This window comes from Drosophila simulans, chromosome 3R (genome assembly GCF_016746395.2).
Source record: "Drosophila simulans strain w501 chromosome 3R, Prin_Dsim_3.1, whole genome shotgun sequence".
In the NCBI taxonomy this organism is placed as follows: domain Eukaryota; kingdom Metazoa; phylum Arthropoda; class Insecta; order Diptera; family Drosophilidae; genus Drosophila; species Drosophila simulans.
In genome coordinates, this window is record NC_052523.2 from 26,269,313 (window position 1) to 26,285,643 (window position 16,331).

Consider the following 16,331-nt stretch of genomic DNA (forward strand, 5'->3'; position numbering starts at 1 on the left):
TAATTGCCCGATGTTGGGGCGGCTACTGTGCCAAGCGGAGTGCGATCGTATTGCTCGAGTACCGGGTATTATTAATGCCCCCATACCATCATATCGGGCCATCACCATCGACTTGGAATATCGTTTTATTGACATTTGGAGCACGTGACTGGCCTGCGAAGATGTTTGCCTTCTGTCTAGCGAATAGTGACTGATTTAGATGTGCAAACAAAATCGCGATGCTCGCTGCAGCCAATCCGGCGTATACGTAATGAACTGAGCAGCACTCTTTGTCCGGACCTGTAAGTTTTAGAACCATATCTATGGGTCCACGTGCTGGCCATTTGCACGCCCATTTTGGGTTTTACAAGGAGATTTGAATGCAATCGATTCGGAACGTAGTCAGCTCGTACAATTTATGGCCGCACTTTAATTGCTTTTGAATTTTAAGAAATTTTTAAATTGTCAGAGAGACAGGGAAGTGCGAGTGACAGAGCAAGCGGGAGAGCTTCACCACAGCCGTTTGAAAGCTCACTGTAAAACTTCGAAAGGTTCGTGTCTCAGCTAATACTTGATGCTTTAAATGATTGTTTATTCTTTTATATAGAATCTTTTATAATCTTTATTTTGGTTAAAAAAAAACGATTGTTTTTGGACGGAAAATGAGGAAAAACTAGTTGATCAAAATTATCTATATTTCCGAGTGGTTTTTTCAATATTTCCTGACTAAAAATGGTCATAGAGTTAAAATAATTACTGTTTTGTGCAGCTAATTACCAATGCTTACGAGCCCTGTCCCGTTTTTTCGAATTTAGAAAAAAATTTTTTTTGTCAATTTTTGAATTTTTATAAGGGGTTACATCATCAAAATTTGCGAAAAATGGCAAAAATTTAAAGTTACCAAATTCGAACACTAATCGATTGGGAAGTTCATTAGGAGTAAAACAAGATATGCCACTCCACTTTTGAGCCATTATTACCAATGTTGTGGCCAAAAAACGGATTATTTTTAACCACAAGCGAGGAAATCGAGCTTGAACCAAAAAAACCATATTTAAAATTTTTAGCTTTATAATTATAGAATTTGTTATCACTAGTACTATCAACAGCTCATTAATAAAATTAACAGATCAGCAAAACCAACTCAGTTCTCAAAATTTTTAGCAGAGCGGGCAACCGGCTCAGATCCATATGTTTGCCACTCGTCTCCATTCGGTCTCGGTTATGTAGAGCCCCAGAAACGCGATATGGGAACCCCTCCCCACCAAAAATTGCTGGCACATTCAATGAATTCCACAGTCAGTTGAAAACAGGAGGGGAATGTAAAATGCATGGGTGCTAAACGTTTAATAATTGTCGTTGCCTACATGTACACTGCAAACAATTCTACACTCTAATAGGTTCTTCTCTTCTTAATGTACTTTAAAACTGTGTTCTTTCAGAGAATATTTCTATAAAGACAGAGAAGAAGGCAATATAATTTTGAAATATTTAATAAAGAAAGGGCTACTGCATTTCTCATTATGTATGAGAACAGAGTGATGATCTTGCCACTGCGCTCGGGGTATCCAGTTACTTGCCGGGTTCCCAACTATCCGAGTTCCCGCGTTCTTGCCAATGTGAATTTTGTTTACCAGCTATATCCATATCTTATTTACATATGGACATTTCTGCCGCCCCACAACCGAGCAATACACACATTTTAATTAAGACGCAGCGCCAGACGAGACGGGTTCGCATCGGCTTCTGTTCTCGGGCTCTGAATTCTGGGTACTGGTTGTGGTTCCTCGTCTAGTTCTGGTCACAAAGTAGTCAGTCTTCAGCGCAGCTCGATAGCGAAAGATGTTTGCCGGGAGCGGCGGTCCCAGTGCCACCGATCCATCTAATCCAAGGTCGCGGGGATAGGACTGCTCTACTGTGTCGATTGGCGCCATGTGCTGCTGGTGTGCACGTGTCTACTGGACGGTTTTGCACAATCTCCTGGCTCGCATGATGGACAGCCTGATGGAAGTCAGATCGCCCACCTTCTGTAGCTGCTGCTTCGGTTATCAGCGGCAGGCCAGTCAGGAAGGTGACGTCGCAGAACGGGTTTCCAGCACCGACGACGATCCACAACAGCAGCCCCGTGAAGATTACGTCATTGTGGGTGAGTACGCGCCGATCTCGCGGTTTCAAAACAAAGCCAAATCCCCAGAGTGATGGCATATAGACCAAAACAGAAAGCATGATACAGTTCTAAGAGAAAAATTTAATTGGAGTTTTAATTTAAATGATAAAAATGTGGGTAATAGATAACTATAGATATCATTTTATCTGTTTTGTATACATGAATGTTGAGTAATACTCAATTAGAAGATTAAGCGGTACATTGGTCCAATAACTGATACTACATTTTTAATTCCTCAAAGACGATGCCGATGTGAACTATGCGGAGATCGAGGAGCGGCATGTGGAAAAGGAGCAATACTACTTCACAGTGGATCGTCTTACGGCGGAGCGAATGCTCCATGGACGAGAGGACGGGTCCTGCCTGGTTCGACCTTTCAAGGCAGCCGACCAGTGGATCCGGTACATAGTGAGCATCTGGGCGGCGGATCAGTACTATCACCTGTTCATAAGGCAAGTGGATAGGAGACAGCGCTACGCTATAGGCCAGAAGAAGTCCCAGGAGCGCTGCTTCGGATCCCCTTCGGAAATTGTGGAGTTCTACACGGAGCATCCACTTCTCTGCACCAACAAAGTCCGGAGCCAGTGCGTCCAACTCCGTCCCATCAGTTACGCTTAGCTAGGGGTCAAATCTTTATTGCATAAGAGAGGGCAAGTATGTACAAATGGGGTTAGCTTAAGACGATCCTCAGGTGGCCACTACCGCCTTGAAGGCGCACTGGTTGTTCTGCATCAGGGCGGGCCAGAGGAAGGCCTTTATCAGATCCGATCGCCGGTCCGCCTGGGGATGCCGCTCGTGTTTCTCGGGCCTCAGGAAGCCTGCATGGGATAAAAGTAGTTTTAAGATTGTTAATCGAATAAAGAGCAGTTAAAAACCCACCCAGGTTAAAGTCCATGTCCAGGTAGTAGGGCGCCTTCTGGTTGATCATCCTCCAGGCCAGGCGGACACAGGCACTGACGTAGTGCGTCAACGGGGGGCAGGACTCCAGGCAGGGGTACTCGTGCAGAGTAGATAGCACCTGGTTGAACACCGACCGCTCGATCTCGCCCAGCGGGAAACTTTCGGCGGTCTCGAAGAGGTGCTGTCGAACGGATCTGTCCAGGGACAAGGTGGTCTCACTGCTACTGTCCAAGGGGCAATTCAGAACCCGCCGAACTTCCAGGACCTTCCGCTCCCGCATCCCGTGGCACAGGCGGAAGGAGAGCTAAACAAGCACCAATAAGTTGAGCAAATATCAATTAGATGACTATCTAATTAGACTAACTTATGAATAAATAAACAGATTTTTGAAAATCAGAAATATATGACTTTTATTTTAATCAACTAATCTTGATGGTAATTGATGGTACCATTTCCCTGCACAAGTGTCGTTCATCTGAGATCGAAAGTGATTCAAATCCCAAGCGCCTACGTAATTTTCTGGCACCCTGGGGGCTCCACTTTCCCTCACATTTTCACTGCACCAACGCCTAATCATCCTCTAGTGCGAATTCGATCTTGCTAAATTGATATTTTGCAATCGCAGTTTGTGGTCCGACAGGATTTAAAGCATCCAGAGCCCACGGGCTTGGCTGTAAATAATTGATGGCCAAGCACTCGAAAATTGAAAGTAATCTTCGCTGCATGAATTGGTCTCACAGTTTGAGAGTCACTGTGCTTTGGAAATTTCAAAACGAAAGCAGTGCAAGCAGTTCGGACGCTGAGCTACTTCAAAATCAAGTTAATCAGCTTTTGACCTGCCAAATGGCAATTGGAAGAGTTCGGCCCAATTTTAAAACAATCGTTTTTCACTTTTGACAAGGGCTTTATTCTATTTGAATAGCTTAAGAATTGTATGGAAAAATATATATTTGCATTGTTAAGTTAAAGTGTTATTGACATGGAATTGGCACTCTGGAAGATTATGAACGCCCATTATAAATTGACGCCATTCATCAAAAATAACTCCGTACTGTCTTGACAAGTGAAAACGAAGGAGATAATTATAAAAGTAAAACTAAAGCCAAAGACAAGTAAATGATTGACTGGCAATAATTTCTCCTCATGACTTAATCTCTAATTATTTCTCGGATTCAGCCACCTAAAGTTTTGCAACGAAATTAAGTACTACATAATGCAAGTACAATAAATAAATGGCAGTGAACACACCCAATAGAAAACTTACTTATCTTCCAAAAAAAAAAGTGAAAACAAGGCCGACTCCCAATTGGCACTAATTTCTCCCGATCGAGGTAATCTCGAAATACGTTCGGCCTCTTTAACAATCCATTATTGAGTGCTCGGACATATCTACTGTCGACAATCTATAACCCATCCCAAAACACATACGAATGCTAGGTGCTTCAGACTTACCACGATCATGGAGAAGAGTATCTTCCCCTTGAGGCTGTGCGCGTGTTTTATCTGGGGAAGACTGTCCAACGCCTCCAAGGCGTCCGCTCGGTTCTCGACGTAGAGATTCCGATAGAGCGACACCATTTCGCTGTGGAGATACAGAAATGGAATCAGAAATCAGAGTGTGGGATGCGAGCAGGTGAGAGTTGGATGCGGTCGCGATCTAATTTGACTGAGATCGTAATGTGGGTGTTGCACCTTATTGGAACTCGGTCAAGTGTAAGAATTAGGTATTGTAAGTATTCTTTACTAATGAGTTTTCTACATATTGACTTTGCTCACCTGCCGTCATCGCTTCCAGAGTCGTCGGAATGGTATCCATCGCTGCAGCTGCTCGTGCTGGCGCCGCCTGGGGAAGTGTTCTTTCCAATGGAGTGGGAGGATCCCGGAGGACCTCCCTCAGGACCCATCATATTGAGAACCACCTCGCAACCGCGGGAGAAGTTCATCAGCAGACCGGCGGCAGGGCGCTTCTCCACGAGCGCCTGTGAGTCCAGACGACGCACCTGACCCACGCAGGTGAGCACCTCCTTGTCGTTCTCCACCCGCGTGCTGAGATTCTCGACCAGCGTTTGCAGCTGCTTCAGAGCCGGCTTGTCCAGCATTGTGAGCAGGGTCTTGTTGTCGATCAGTCGCTGCTGAATGTCCCCATAATTGATAGCCAACAATCGTTGGTGGGAGGAGTGAGCAGGGTCTTGGTTGACCGTCACCATGCTCAGCTCCTCCAGCTTATGAATGGCCATCTTGTAGGTATCCACATGGCGTTGCAGTTCGGTTTTCAGGGCTACATGTAGGGAAATAAGCTGACCAGAGGCATCGGTGGTGAGCCCATGGACCCCAAGACCTTGTACAGCGTTATCAAAACTACGTCTCCTTTCCCTCAAAGTCTGCCGGAGCCCTGGTTCGTACTGAGCCAAGGCCTGGAGCAGTCGAGTGCATCTCTGCCGGAGTCCCGATTCATGCGGATTAGCGAACAGACGCACCAATTGCCAGGCCACCGTTTCACTAGGCACATCTGGCTTGGGAGTGGTATTCAGGGTGGTCAATCTGGGGGAAAATTAAACAACAAATGGTAATCGTAACGTAGTATTATTAGAAGGCTTATAGCCAGAACTGTTTCAAAACTCAAAATATTAAAATTTAATATTGACTCACCTGGTAAAGAAAGACTCCAAAAGATAGGCACTGTGAGGCAGGTGCTCCAGCAGCAGGTCCAGCGGAAGCTCGGCGATCACTGATCTGAGAACCGAGGGACCCAGTCTGCCCACCACGCCAGCAGCCTCCCTGTACTGCCTGCCCTCCGAGAGGAGCATCAGACGACGAAGAACCTGACGCGGACTGGTCAGGAACTCGCGACCATCCCTGGAGGGTCCACGAATCCGTTCCCTGCTGTCCGCCATCGATGCGGCGCAAAAGGACAGGGGAGGCGACGGAGAATGGCCCTGGAGCTGCAGAATAGCGTCCTGGTGATTCTTCAGCAGGATCTGCTTGCTGGAGGCGTTGGAGATGCGGATTACTCTGGGTACTCGGTTGTGGGTTAATGGAATGGCTTTGTACAGATGCAGATGCGAAGTCAGTGAGATGCAGATCAGATGCAGATGCAGATGTAGATGCGGCTGCGGAGTCTAAGATGCAAGTTCAGTGGGACTGCTTACAGCATATTGGGTGTGGGCGTAGGTTCCATGACGGTGCGTTTGGTTTGGGCTGTAGTCTCCAACTCCGAGGGAGGGCTCTGAAAAGGCGCCAGACACAATGCCACAATTAATAACGAATAGGAAATCTCTTTGGCAAGAATTCGCGCACAAAACAATTGGCACTTTCACCGGCGCAACAACACCAGCCAACATAATTTATCATAAGTTATCCATATGCGTGCATAATACAATCTACAATCGCCAGCGTTGTCAGTCGGTTGTGGGAGTTTCCACCTCAACTATGACAACTAGGAAAACGTTCGGGGCCCTAAACACACAAAGCGACTTTCCTTGAGGCCGCGTCTCGAATGCCAGCCATTTCCCAGGTGGCCAGGAAAATGCCATTTAACCCCCACTCGCAGTGCATTTAATTGAATTTTTACTTTGGAGTGGGCTGGGCACTGTTAGGATGGGCTAATAAATAAACACATCGCAGAAGATTTTTTTGAGTTAGAAGCTTTTGGGCACCTGCAGCACCCTTTTTCCAGAGGCTGAGTGCTTTGATGGGGCTGCAGGGAATCGGACACTGGGGCAACCAACCAACCCGAACCGAAAAGAGCTGACCATGTTTGTCTTCCCGAGAATCGAGCTGAAGAGAACATTAAATGTTTGCCAACAAACCGAAAAGTCCGGAAAGCAGCCAACCACGGCGGTTAGGTAAGTGGCTATCATATGGATGCACCGAGAGAAATCAGCTACTCTGTTTGTTATAATTGCTTTTGATTACTCTAGAACCTTCAGGAAATATTCATAGTACGCCACAAGCCTTTCGAGTAGCTGACTTCAATTAATAACGTTTTCTGGAGTGTCTGGCGGCAGTACCACTTCCAGCTAACAGCCGACTTGGAGCCGGAGGTGACAGTGACCCAGCTCGGAAAGGTCAGACATCGTGCATTACCGACTACTTAACCGGCTTAACGGACAGGTAGACGCCTTAATTGAAGGCCCCTAAGTGCGCTTTGGCAATACTTTCCGTTACCAGGTGGCTAGGAAGGTGTGTCTCTCTTGGCTGGGAAAGAATGTTCCACTAGAGGGCGTGGCCCTGTGGGCAACAGTTTGTGCAACAGATTTTACAGCGGATTTCCGATCTGCGTACGTGTTGCCAAAATAGCATGCAGGATTATCTGATCTGCACATGCAGTGTGCGAAATACGAGAGATAAACAAAAGTTACCTCATTTCGCAGAGATCATGTAGCGAGAATCCAGACATGACGGCCACAAAGAAAGGGCCCCGGGATTACCAGACAATTATGACTACACGGGCGACAAATTGAAAGATGCCATCGTGCGGAGCTGCTGGGAAAGCCATAGAAACGTGGCCATGACACTTGGGATGCGCTTCGCTGGGTTAGTGAAGTTGAAAAAAAGAGTTGGGAGAATATGTTATGTAAGCTGGTGACAAATGAGCGGGCTGAGAACGGAAGCCAAACTTGTCGCCACAACTCGAGAACACCACTCTTCCCATATACCATACACCATCTCCATCTGTATCTATATCTGTATCTTTGGCTGCGGCTTTTAGTTACACTCCGGGTCTCAGTTGGTTTAATGAACCCGGCGAAAATAGAAATGTGGCGATGTGAAATGATTTGTTGCGCCGGCCATAAGGCAAACATGACTCTGGGGGCTCGCCATTATTGTTATTACAACAATTCGTTATGAAGTTGCTGGCTCTGATAGTTTCGCAGGCCAACAAACTTCTAATTGCCACGACCCCGTGCTCCGCATGCAATCGAGTGGTATTCCTACTTCCCCTTACTTTAAAGGGTATATTCTTAGGTAGAGAGACTGATGATAAAAAATCAATAGATAGCTGATACGCTTAACTCTAACAGCTAGGATTCCAATTTTAAGAAGCTATATATAACTGGTTCAGATGCCATCTAACTTCATTTTCAAGGTCGTAAATGGAAGTCGAAAATTCATTACCGAAACATCTTATCGACCAGACATTGAGCACTGCCTATTTGATTCCCTGGACTCCAGAGTTCCCATTTCTTTTTTGCGTTTCGCGTCTTTGTCATAATGGTATCCATAACGAGCTCGGGGAATGAAGTTGGAGCTGGGAGCATTGCTGGCGTGCGGCTGCCATTAAGATTTGATGGCGATCAACGATCTGTGGCATGCTGGGGTTCCATCAGACACCTGTACCTGTGGCAATTAGCCGCCAGACGGGAACTGCCAAAAAAGGGCAAGAAGAGCACCAGACAGTGGAGTCCATTCCGCTAGTCGTTAATCAAAGAGAGCGACCCAATCAAGTTGACCTCAAAATCCCGACAAAAACCAGACAAAAAGCGGAGCGAATTTATTGTCGTAAGGCGAACGCACAAGTTCTGCAAGGCGAATAAAGAAGAAACTTGTTTGTGGAACGATCGCTAACTGTTCTTGGCACCTATTCCACAAAGGGAAGAACGGCCCTTGTTCAGTTCCCATGTCTTCGGATCGGTCGAGAATTAGCATATCTATATCTTCAATACTGATTGATTCCATCATAAAGCATAAATAGTTCGCGGCTAAGACAAAAGACACCCGCGGGCCTACAGCTCACCTAGTTAGGGTTTTGGGCTGAAGTCCAGCCCATCAAGGTTTGACAGCTTCCCCGGCAATCTAATTCGTATTAACTTTTTCTGGCTGCCTCTTGGCCAGCACTGCCGCAATTATGATGGGAAGAAGTCGGAGGCCGAAACTGGGTTAATTCCATTCCATTCAATTAGAATACGGACAGCGGCCAGTTTATGGCCAAGTTGCAAGTTGGCTAGCTAATTGGCGTCGCCTGCCGCAGTGTCTCCGTTTCTGGGAAAGATCTTCTCTCTTCTGGCCAAGAAACGGGCATCCAAGTCCGCATAAATTAGCACAGACCAGCCCTTGACTAAGCAGCCATAATGAGGGACTAAGCATCCGATTGGGGAAACGTATCTCATTATGCGCGGATTCTCACTCGCCGAGGTATCGCACTATTTAAGCCATTCATTTTTATTTGGGAGTATTCAACATCATTTTATGGTCTTGTCTATAGAAAATAATTAAGAGCTTAGAGAAGAAAACTAATTAACACGGCAGTTTGCATGACAGACTGAGCTCCAAAATTATGCTTGTTTAGATATTTTTTGTTAGCTTGGGTGTGGCTGCACATTTATTGTTTTACATTTAGAAATTTATTTATGTTTCTCCACTAACATACTGAAACAATATAAAGGAAAACCTAATTAGAAGATGAAACATAACTACATTCACTTGAATGGGATTGAAGAATTGGTAATAAATAAATATCTACAGTATCTAATTTAAAAAAGCCCCTTGTTAACTTCGGCTTTAATAGCACCTAGTTATGATGGTAAACTCAGGAAAGTTGCTTGTTTTGCGCTTGGCTTGCCACTAAATAGGCGCAGATATCTTTAATGTTTCTATCTGAGGATCGTTCAACTCGATTGCCAGCTTCACTCCCCGGTCCATTCGCACCCACATAGTGGGTACGAGATGTTTTCGTGCCACTTACATGGTTTTCAGCGGTGCTGGTTGTGGGTAAGTGTGCCACTAATCCGCAGGAGATTCGCCAGGTCGTCTTCTCACTTGACACCGAAGAAGAAGTCGCAGATTCTCCGCTTTTCCTCGGCTGCCGAGCAATTTTCACTTTGCTGCCGAAAGCGACAGGGTCAAAAACCACAGGCTGTCTTTTTCTGGGGTCTTGAGATTGCAGCCTGAGTTGTATCTTCTGCAGAATGCAACCGCAAATCACAAAGTTGACGGCGCCTTCGTGTTCATTTGGCAGCAGCAACAACTCAGTCTACAAACATTTTTGCACTTCATTAACTCGTCTAACATTTGGGTGGCAAATGCCACGGGAAATTCCTCGTCTCCGCGAAGAGGCTGTCAGTCTTCAGTCTTCCCGGCCTCACTCTTCTACCGCCCGATTCTTCTCGCTGTTTACCGTTTAAGCACGCGCCTCCACCAGTGGAAAATCGAAACTGGGAGTGAAACTGGAAAATCGCGAGGAGCGGAGCACGACCGATCGTGGTAAAAGTCCAAAGCAGACTGAAACTGAACGAATGTCATGACCACAGCGGTACACACAGTCGGTTACTAACGGGAGCGAAAGAGAGCGCTGCCAGAGAGAGAGAGAGAGAGAAAGACAGAGAGAGAGCACCTTTAGCTCAAAGTCGGCTTAAAAATCACCAGAAGAGCTCCACGGAGCTCCACCGAGATTGCCTCCTCTGCAGAAGCATTTTAGACAAGTTTAGATATACACAGTACAAAAAAGATAACAAGTATGAGTATATTTAAATGTCAATTTAAGTCAATGGATCTCATAGGATTCATCTAATATTCAGATCCCAGGAGGACAATTTCCGAAAACGATAATTGACAATTGATTTCCCGTATAAGATGTGCAAAGTAATAACTTGATTCAGGTACCCAGTTCTAGTGCAGATACATTGTGGCAGCTGTTGCTTGCCCGTCGGCCGATTCGAATTGAGCCAACTAATGGGCGATGTTTGTTTGTTTTTGGCCAAGTTAAGCGCTCGCCGCTTTGAGCGGAAAGTGCAAGCCACCGGTGCAGATGCAGCTGCTCTTTTACCATTTACCGATTGTTAGTTTAATTGCAACAATGGACGACTCGGCGGGGGGCAGTCCGCATCATGGGATTGGGGAATTTGGGTTAGTGTGTGCGGTTTTGGCAGCAGCAAGCTGGGGAGGAAATCGCACAATGACGAGCTTTCTAAAGATGCCGAAAGCATTATGGTAGCTCCACAATAAGAATTTCCAATCGAAGGCCGCGATCTGATGACTTTGTATGATGCAACTGTGGGAAAGGCCTTAGATACCTTGCCGCCTCAGTTTTGCATATCTCTGGGTGGGCTGCACTTCGGTTTCAGCCCAATCTCAGCTAATTAGCTTAATTACCCAATGCCAGAGGCGTATTAATTTCACCGGCGGCAAACGGTGAAAAATGTTGGCTCGAAAACAAAGGGGAGCAACTGTTTACTCCCAAACTGCAAACGCTTGGCATGCACAGGAAAAAACAGATCATAATTTGTGAAGTATTCGAAATACGGTTTCTATACTTTCCGAAGTTCCTCATGACCCAACGTTTCAGGATAAACAACTTTTATTCCAAAGTACTTAACCTATACTTAAACTTCCCATCTTGACATCAAAGTGCGATATCATAAGTTTATTAGTTTAGCTGTGGGGGAAAATGAGCCAGAATGAGCCGAGATCGACGCCAGCTGATTGGTGCCCATTGCCAGCGCCTTGGCCAAAAGATTCGGCCTCGGTGCCGAATGGTCTACCTGTATGCATGTGGACCGAAAACCCCGAGCTCCGAGCTCCGAAAATTGCGCCACCTTCACGTGTTGCGCGCAATTGGAAGACGCTCCACAAACTGTAACCAAAGCGGAGCAATTAACGAGCTCCCACAAAGGTGAGTGGTACCATAAAGGGGTATTTTCCATGAGGGGGGTTCCGCGAGGCGGAGGGGCGCGGATCGAGCCCATTTATTCGCGGCAGATGTGTGCGGCATTTGCATTTAGCCGGCTTAACAGGGCGTTAAGCTTGCGACACGGCAAATAAAAATAGTGGCACATCTTGGCGGAGTTAGCGTACTTATCTGCCGTAATCCGAAAGACCAGGGCTTGGAGATTGGGTGTTAATAAGTCAAGGTCTCCGGCAATGGAGCGGACCGTCTGTATCTGTTTCTGCATCATCTTCTGGGAATGAGTAGTCCGCAGAGCTTCCTTTTCCTTTCCAAACGCATTTCACTTTTCGCCAACGCAGACAGGTGTGCAAATATTTGCGAGAAATTGTTAAGTGGGGGACAGAAGAGCTGCAGAAAACAGAGGCATTGGGAAACCGCTTACCAAATCAAGTAATTAACGGTTTGATTTACTAAACGCATCGGATTGTCGCCAGTTGGTTAATGGTTAGTGTTTAATGGTTGTTTCTCGACGCTCCACACTTCATGTTCATGTGCGAAATGTCGCCGATTTTAGGCAGCTTTTTTCCGTCCATCTCGCTTTTCCATTTCATTTCGAGTGCGCCTGCGCACTTTTCACTACTATTAGTTATTTGTCAGTCGAGTGAGGCAACTGTTTGTGCCGCCTCTTCCCCTCCAGAAACTGGAGGCATCTGCCAATCCTGCCGATTGGCGATTTCTCTTTCGCTGGAAAAATGTGGCAATAGTCGTAAAACTTTAACACAAATATTAAGCGAAGTAATTATGAGACCCAACTAGCCAGATAGAGAGATGGCCACTTGGAAACTGCAATCTCGCCTCCTAAGTGACTCGGGATGACTGCGACTTTCAGCGACTGCATTGATCGTTAGGATTGATCGCTCGGCCCGATTTCTGAGCCATGACCAGATGGATGGCAGAAGCAGTTGACGCCAGAAGTTGGTCAATCTGGGGAGAAACTATTCGACTGCATCCCAAAGACCGAGTACCAATCAGCCCGTGATGCACTCGTAATCCTCATGAATTTCATTACCTCATCGCCAAGTGCACGAATCTCGTAGATAAACATCGCTGACGATTGCAGATACAAAGATACAGATACAATGCCCATTTCCGCTGCTTGCAGCCCTTTGAATTGATTAAGCCCCCCTCAAAAACCCACTCTATTGTGGTGCATCCGCGGCTCAAATCTCTCACCTTGGCTTCCGTGAAAATAATTCAATTTCATGCCGCATTATCTGGGTGCTCCCTACGAGCTGAGTTCTTATATAAGGCCCTCGAGGAAAGTGCACACATTTGTCTACGATGCGGTTGCAACTTGCAATTAAACCCAAATGGACAGAGAGCACTCATCACTTCGATGAGGAGAAATTAGCCCCCCTCCAGGGATTCACAAGCAATTGCAGTAACTCTTTCCGGGCTTCGGAGAAATTACGATGATTACTTTTAAAATTATATTTCAGTTGACCAATAAAAATGACCACACTCACTGCATAGACTATTTGGTAATAAATTGTGGTACAAAGTTTAAATATACCTATCGAAGAACACAATAGAATATCTTAAAGCGATGCATTCACATCATATGATAAGACCAGATATGTATTCAGTTCTTAAGTTCTTTCTATAAATGTACATTTTAGGTCCGGACTTAGATACACATGATTTCTCTCAGTGATCCCACTCGGTGGCTTGCCACATCATGTGGCTGATATGCGCGGCTCCTTGACAGGCGGCTCAGTTCGTTTCGTTTTGGCTGGATTTGGTTTGGTTTGGCCAGCCGTTTGACAACAACTTTCACAAACTTTTGCCAGCGATCGCGATTCTTATTACAGAATCAGGTGCGGGACTCTCACTCTCTCTTTGAGTCAGTGAACTGGCCACTTCCAGCCTGCAACTTGCCACTTGGGGCACGTTCGGTTGACAGTAAAAGTAAAGCCGCGCGGGAAAAGTGAACGCAATTGAAGGCGACCCACTTCCCGATCCAACAATAAGTCGCCCCGATCTTTATCTGCATCTCTATCTTTTCGGCGGCCAGGGTATGCAGCACACACATATTTGGGAAATCTGTGGAGAAAAGTGGGTGGCCCACAGCCACAAGCAACTGTCTTCTGTCTCATGTCCACTGTCTTCTGTATTTTTTTGGGTGTCGAGTGTCAGTCGTAGAAACAGAAATCGAACTGAAAACTAGCCGACAAACGCACACGCAAAATAAACCAAAGTGGCCCAAACGAGCCATTGGCGTGACTTAATGATGCATAAATAAACGAGGCTCCCACTTCCAGACTGGGCTTGGCTCGGGTCCAGCCTGAGATACAGATACCAATGCACGGGAAGAGAAGTCTCAGAAAAATTCCCCTTTGAAATATATACCTCAAAAGTTGGGCAGGTATATGCATTTCGAAATAATCATTAAATTTTAATGAAATGTATCTAAAATATCTTTTTAACTTGCTCTATTTTCATATCTGATTGTTCCCAGTGTACAAATCCAGCTCCCGCACGCATCTCTATGGCCAAATGCGGCTTAATTGCGCACATGCGGCTGTGGGACCAATCCAACGAAAGTGAGCTGACAATCGCCGGGAAGAGAAATGGGTAAAAACAAAAGTGAGCCGCCGCCGAGATAACCAGAATTTCCAGCCAGACTCCTCTCATCCTTTTTTGGCAGTCTGTGCAGAATCTCATCGCTTTTCACTTTTTCCTGTGGGTCGAACTTTGGCTTCAGATCGAAGAGAGTGGCACAAATAAAAGATAAAAAGATACTCGCAACACACTTTTGGAAAGCTGTTTAAAACACCAACTTCAACACGAAATTTAAAATAAGAATAATTTGATAATTTGATATCTTGTACCCGAAAAGCATACTTTATTCTTTTTAAAACCCATTAAGGAATATTCCACTTGTATATCTATATAGTTTGTAATGATTTCTAGAGCCCATTAAGTATTTTAGTTTATTTTGCTTCGATTAATATCGATAATATTAACTCAATTAAAGGAAACTATCTGCTTTTTGAAGTACATGACAGGCAGTTAAAAACTTGTTCATGACAAGTACTATTTCAGAAAAACTGCATTATCTTTCTCTTCTGGCATATGTTATATTTCTTCATCTCTACTTCGGATTCTTCAGTAATACCATAGCACATACACGTAAAGCACGATCAACACGAATAGCAGGTGGATGAGAAAGAACTCGATGGCCAGGGTGAACAGAGCCAGGGGCTTAAAAGCCACGTAGGTGATCTGGATAAACATGGCTGCCCGAGATCTACTGGGTCATCAGAGATTTATGACTTTCTTACTCCTGAATGGTGAAGGTCAACTGCTTGCTGCGCGAACTCTCGAATCGGTTGGGCGTGTGCATGCTGAGCATGGCGGATATGCCGAGTCCCAGGATGCCAAGGAGCAGGGTCACGACGAAGAGTCCTGCCAGGATGGGTGCCGACACGAATCCTATGCAGTCGTACACCTCGCCATACTCCGGTCGTCCGTTGAGCCACGGCTGCACCTGGAAATCACTGAGGAGGAGACTCTGGATTGTCTCATTCCGGGCGGGATTCAGGAAGTTAACGCTTTCCGCTGAACAGCGGTACGAGAATCCCAGCGGTGCGGAAGGCAGTGTGTACTCATCACCACGGGCCACCAGGACACTCTTCAGCTCCCGGTACTCCACCTCCACATTGCGCAACGTCCAGGATCCCCGGATCAATGAGAATTTAAATCGCAGCGTGCACTTCTCCCCTGAATGCATGAAGGTGATGCTCAATCGACCGTATCCCTTGGCCCGTTGATCATCGAAGGTGATCTGCTTGATGTGCTCCTCCAGTTTCAGGGTGTCATTGGTCAGCCGGAGCTCCAGGGGTCCGTTGAGACTAAGCACTGCCTTGTTGCCCTCGGCCACGTAGATAAAACTGGCCTCGGTCTCCTCCGAACCTTCAGCAGCCTTTGTTTTCTCCTCCTCCTCACCACCTGGAGCAGCCTCCCTCTTGGCCAGGAAGTGGGCCTCCTCCTCGCGGCTGCCCAAGATGCCCAGCACTTCACCGCGACCGTAGGTGTTCACGGCTTCGTTGTAGGCCAACAGAATCTCAGAGTCATCTTCTTCTCCGTGTCCCGAGAGGCTTACCACCTAGAAAATTTATATAACTTATAATTAGTTCATTAACTTCTATAGTGCAAAACTCACTTCAATGTTGGCGTTCAAGCCGAAGGGTTCTGCCGCTAGACTCCTCTGTGGCAGATAGGTCCAGGCACCGCTCTTAACGAGATTCTGGAACTTGGGATACCTGGTGCCCTCCAGTCGGTTGGTAGAGTTGCGCACGAAGACCACGATTGCCTTGGCCTCTGTGAAAAGTTGCGTCAGCGGCAGCTCCCTGCTGCTCGATTCCACCAAGGCCTGGTTTTGCAGACTGGATACCCTGGAGTGGCCCCAGAAGATGAACGGCCCACTTATGGATGCACTGCAGCTGCCGAGTGCCAGGCACAGCAAGGTCGCAACGAGAATCAGCTGCATTCTGGAGTCGGATGGAAATGTGCGTCTATCACTAAAGACTGCCTGGCCTCGATTGAATGAGGGAGGTATGTATGTAGTGAAAAATCGATTGGGCAAGACTCATGCGCAGAAATAAACCAGAAGTGGTG

General features: G+C 46.2%; 3 protein-coding genes across 4 annotated transcripts; 1 reads left to right on the plus strand and 2 right to left on the minus strand.

Moving 5' to 3' along the window:
- Window positions 1-1,554: 1,554 nt before the first annotated feature.
- On the plus strand, window positions 1,555-3,040 carry LOC6730183. The gene is made up of 2 exons (XM_002105438.4): window positions 1,555-2,125; window positions 2,388-3,040. The coding sequence occupies exons 1-2, from the start codon at window positions 1,912-1,914 to the stop codon at window positions 2,762-2,764; spliced, it is 591 nt and encodes a 196-aa protein (XP_002105474.1). The 5' UTR covers window positions 1,555-1,911; the 3' UTR covers window positions 2,765-3,040.
- On the minus strand, window positions 2,766-10,293 carry LOC6730184. The gene is made up of 7 exons (XM_016174048.3): window positions 9,732-10,293; window positions 6,196-6,272; window positions 5,696-6,031; window positions 4,823-5,587; window positions 4,499-4,628; window positions 3,026-3,350; window positions 2,766-2,964 (listed from the first exon to the last, which is right to left on the minus strand). Exons 2-7 carry the CDS (start codon window positions 6,222-6,224, stop codon window positions 2,834-2,836), a joined length of 1,716 nt encoding a protein of 571 aa, XP_016036941.1. The 5' UTR covers window positions 6,225-6,272; window positions 9,732-10,293; the 3' UTR covers window positions 2,766-2,833.
- A 4,241-nt stretch (window positions 10,294-14,534) lies between these two features.
- Window positions 14,535-16,269, minus strand: LOC6730186. 2 transcript variants are annotated; one of them, XM_016174023.3, is made up of 3 exons: window positions 15,877-16,269; window positions 15,017-15,819; window positions 14,535-14,961 (listed from the first exon to the last, which is right to left on the minus strand). In XM_016174023.3, the coding sequence occupies exons 1-3, from the start codon at window positions 16,201-16,203 to the stop codon at window positions 14,820-14,822; spliced, it is 1,272 nt and encodes a 423-aa protein (XP_016036943.1). In that variant the 5' UTR covers window positions 16,204-16,269; the 3' UTR covers window positions 14,535-14,819. The 2 variants fall into 2 exon arrangements, with proteins under 2 accessions (XP_016036943.1, XP_002105477.2); XM_002105441.4 differs by having other exon boundaries at window positions 14,535-15,819; window positions 15,877-16,267.
- Between the last annotated feature and the right edge of the window lie 62 nt (window positions 16,270-16,331).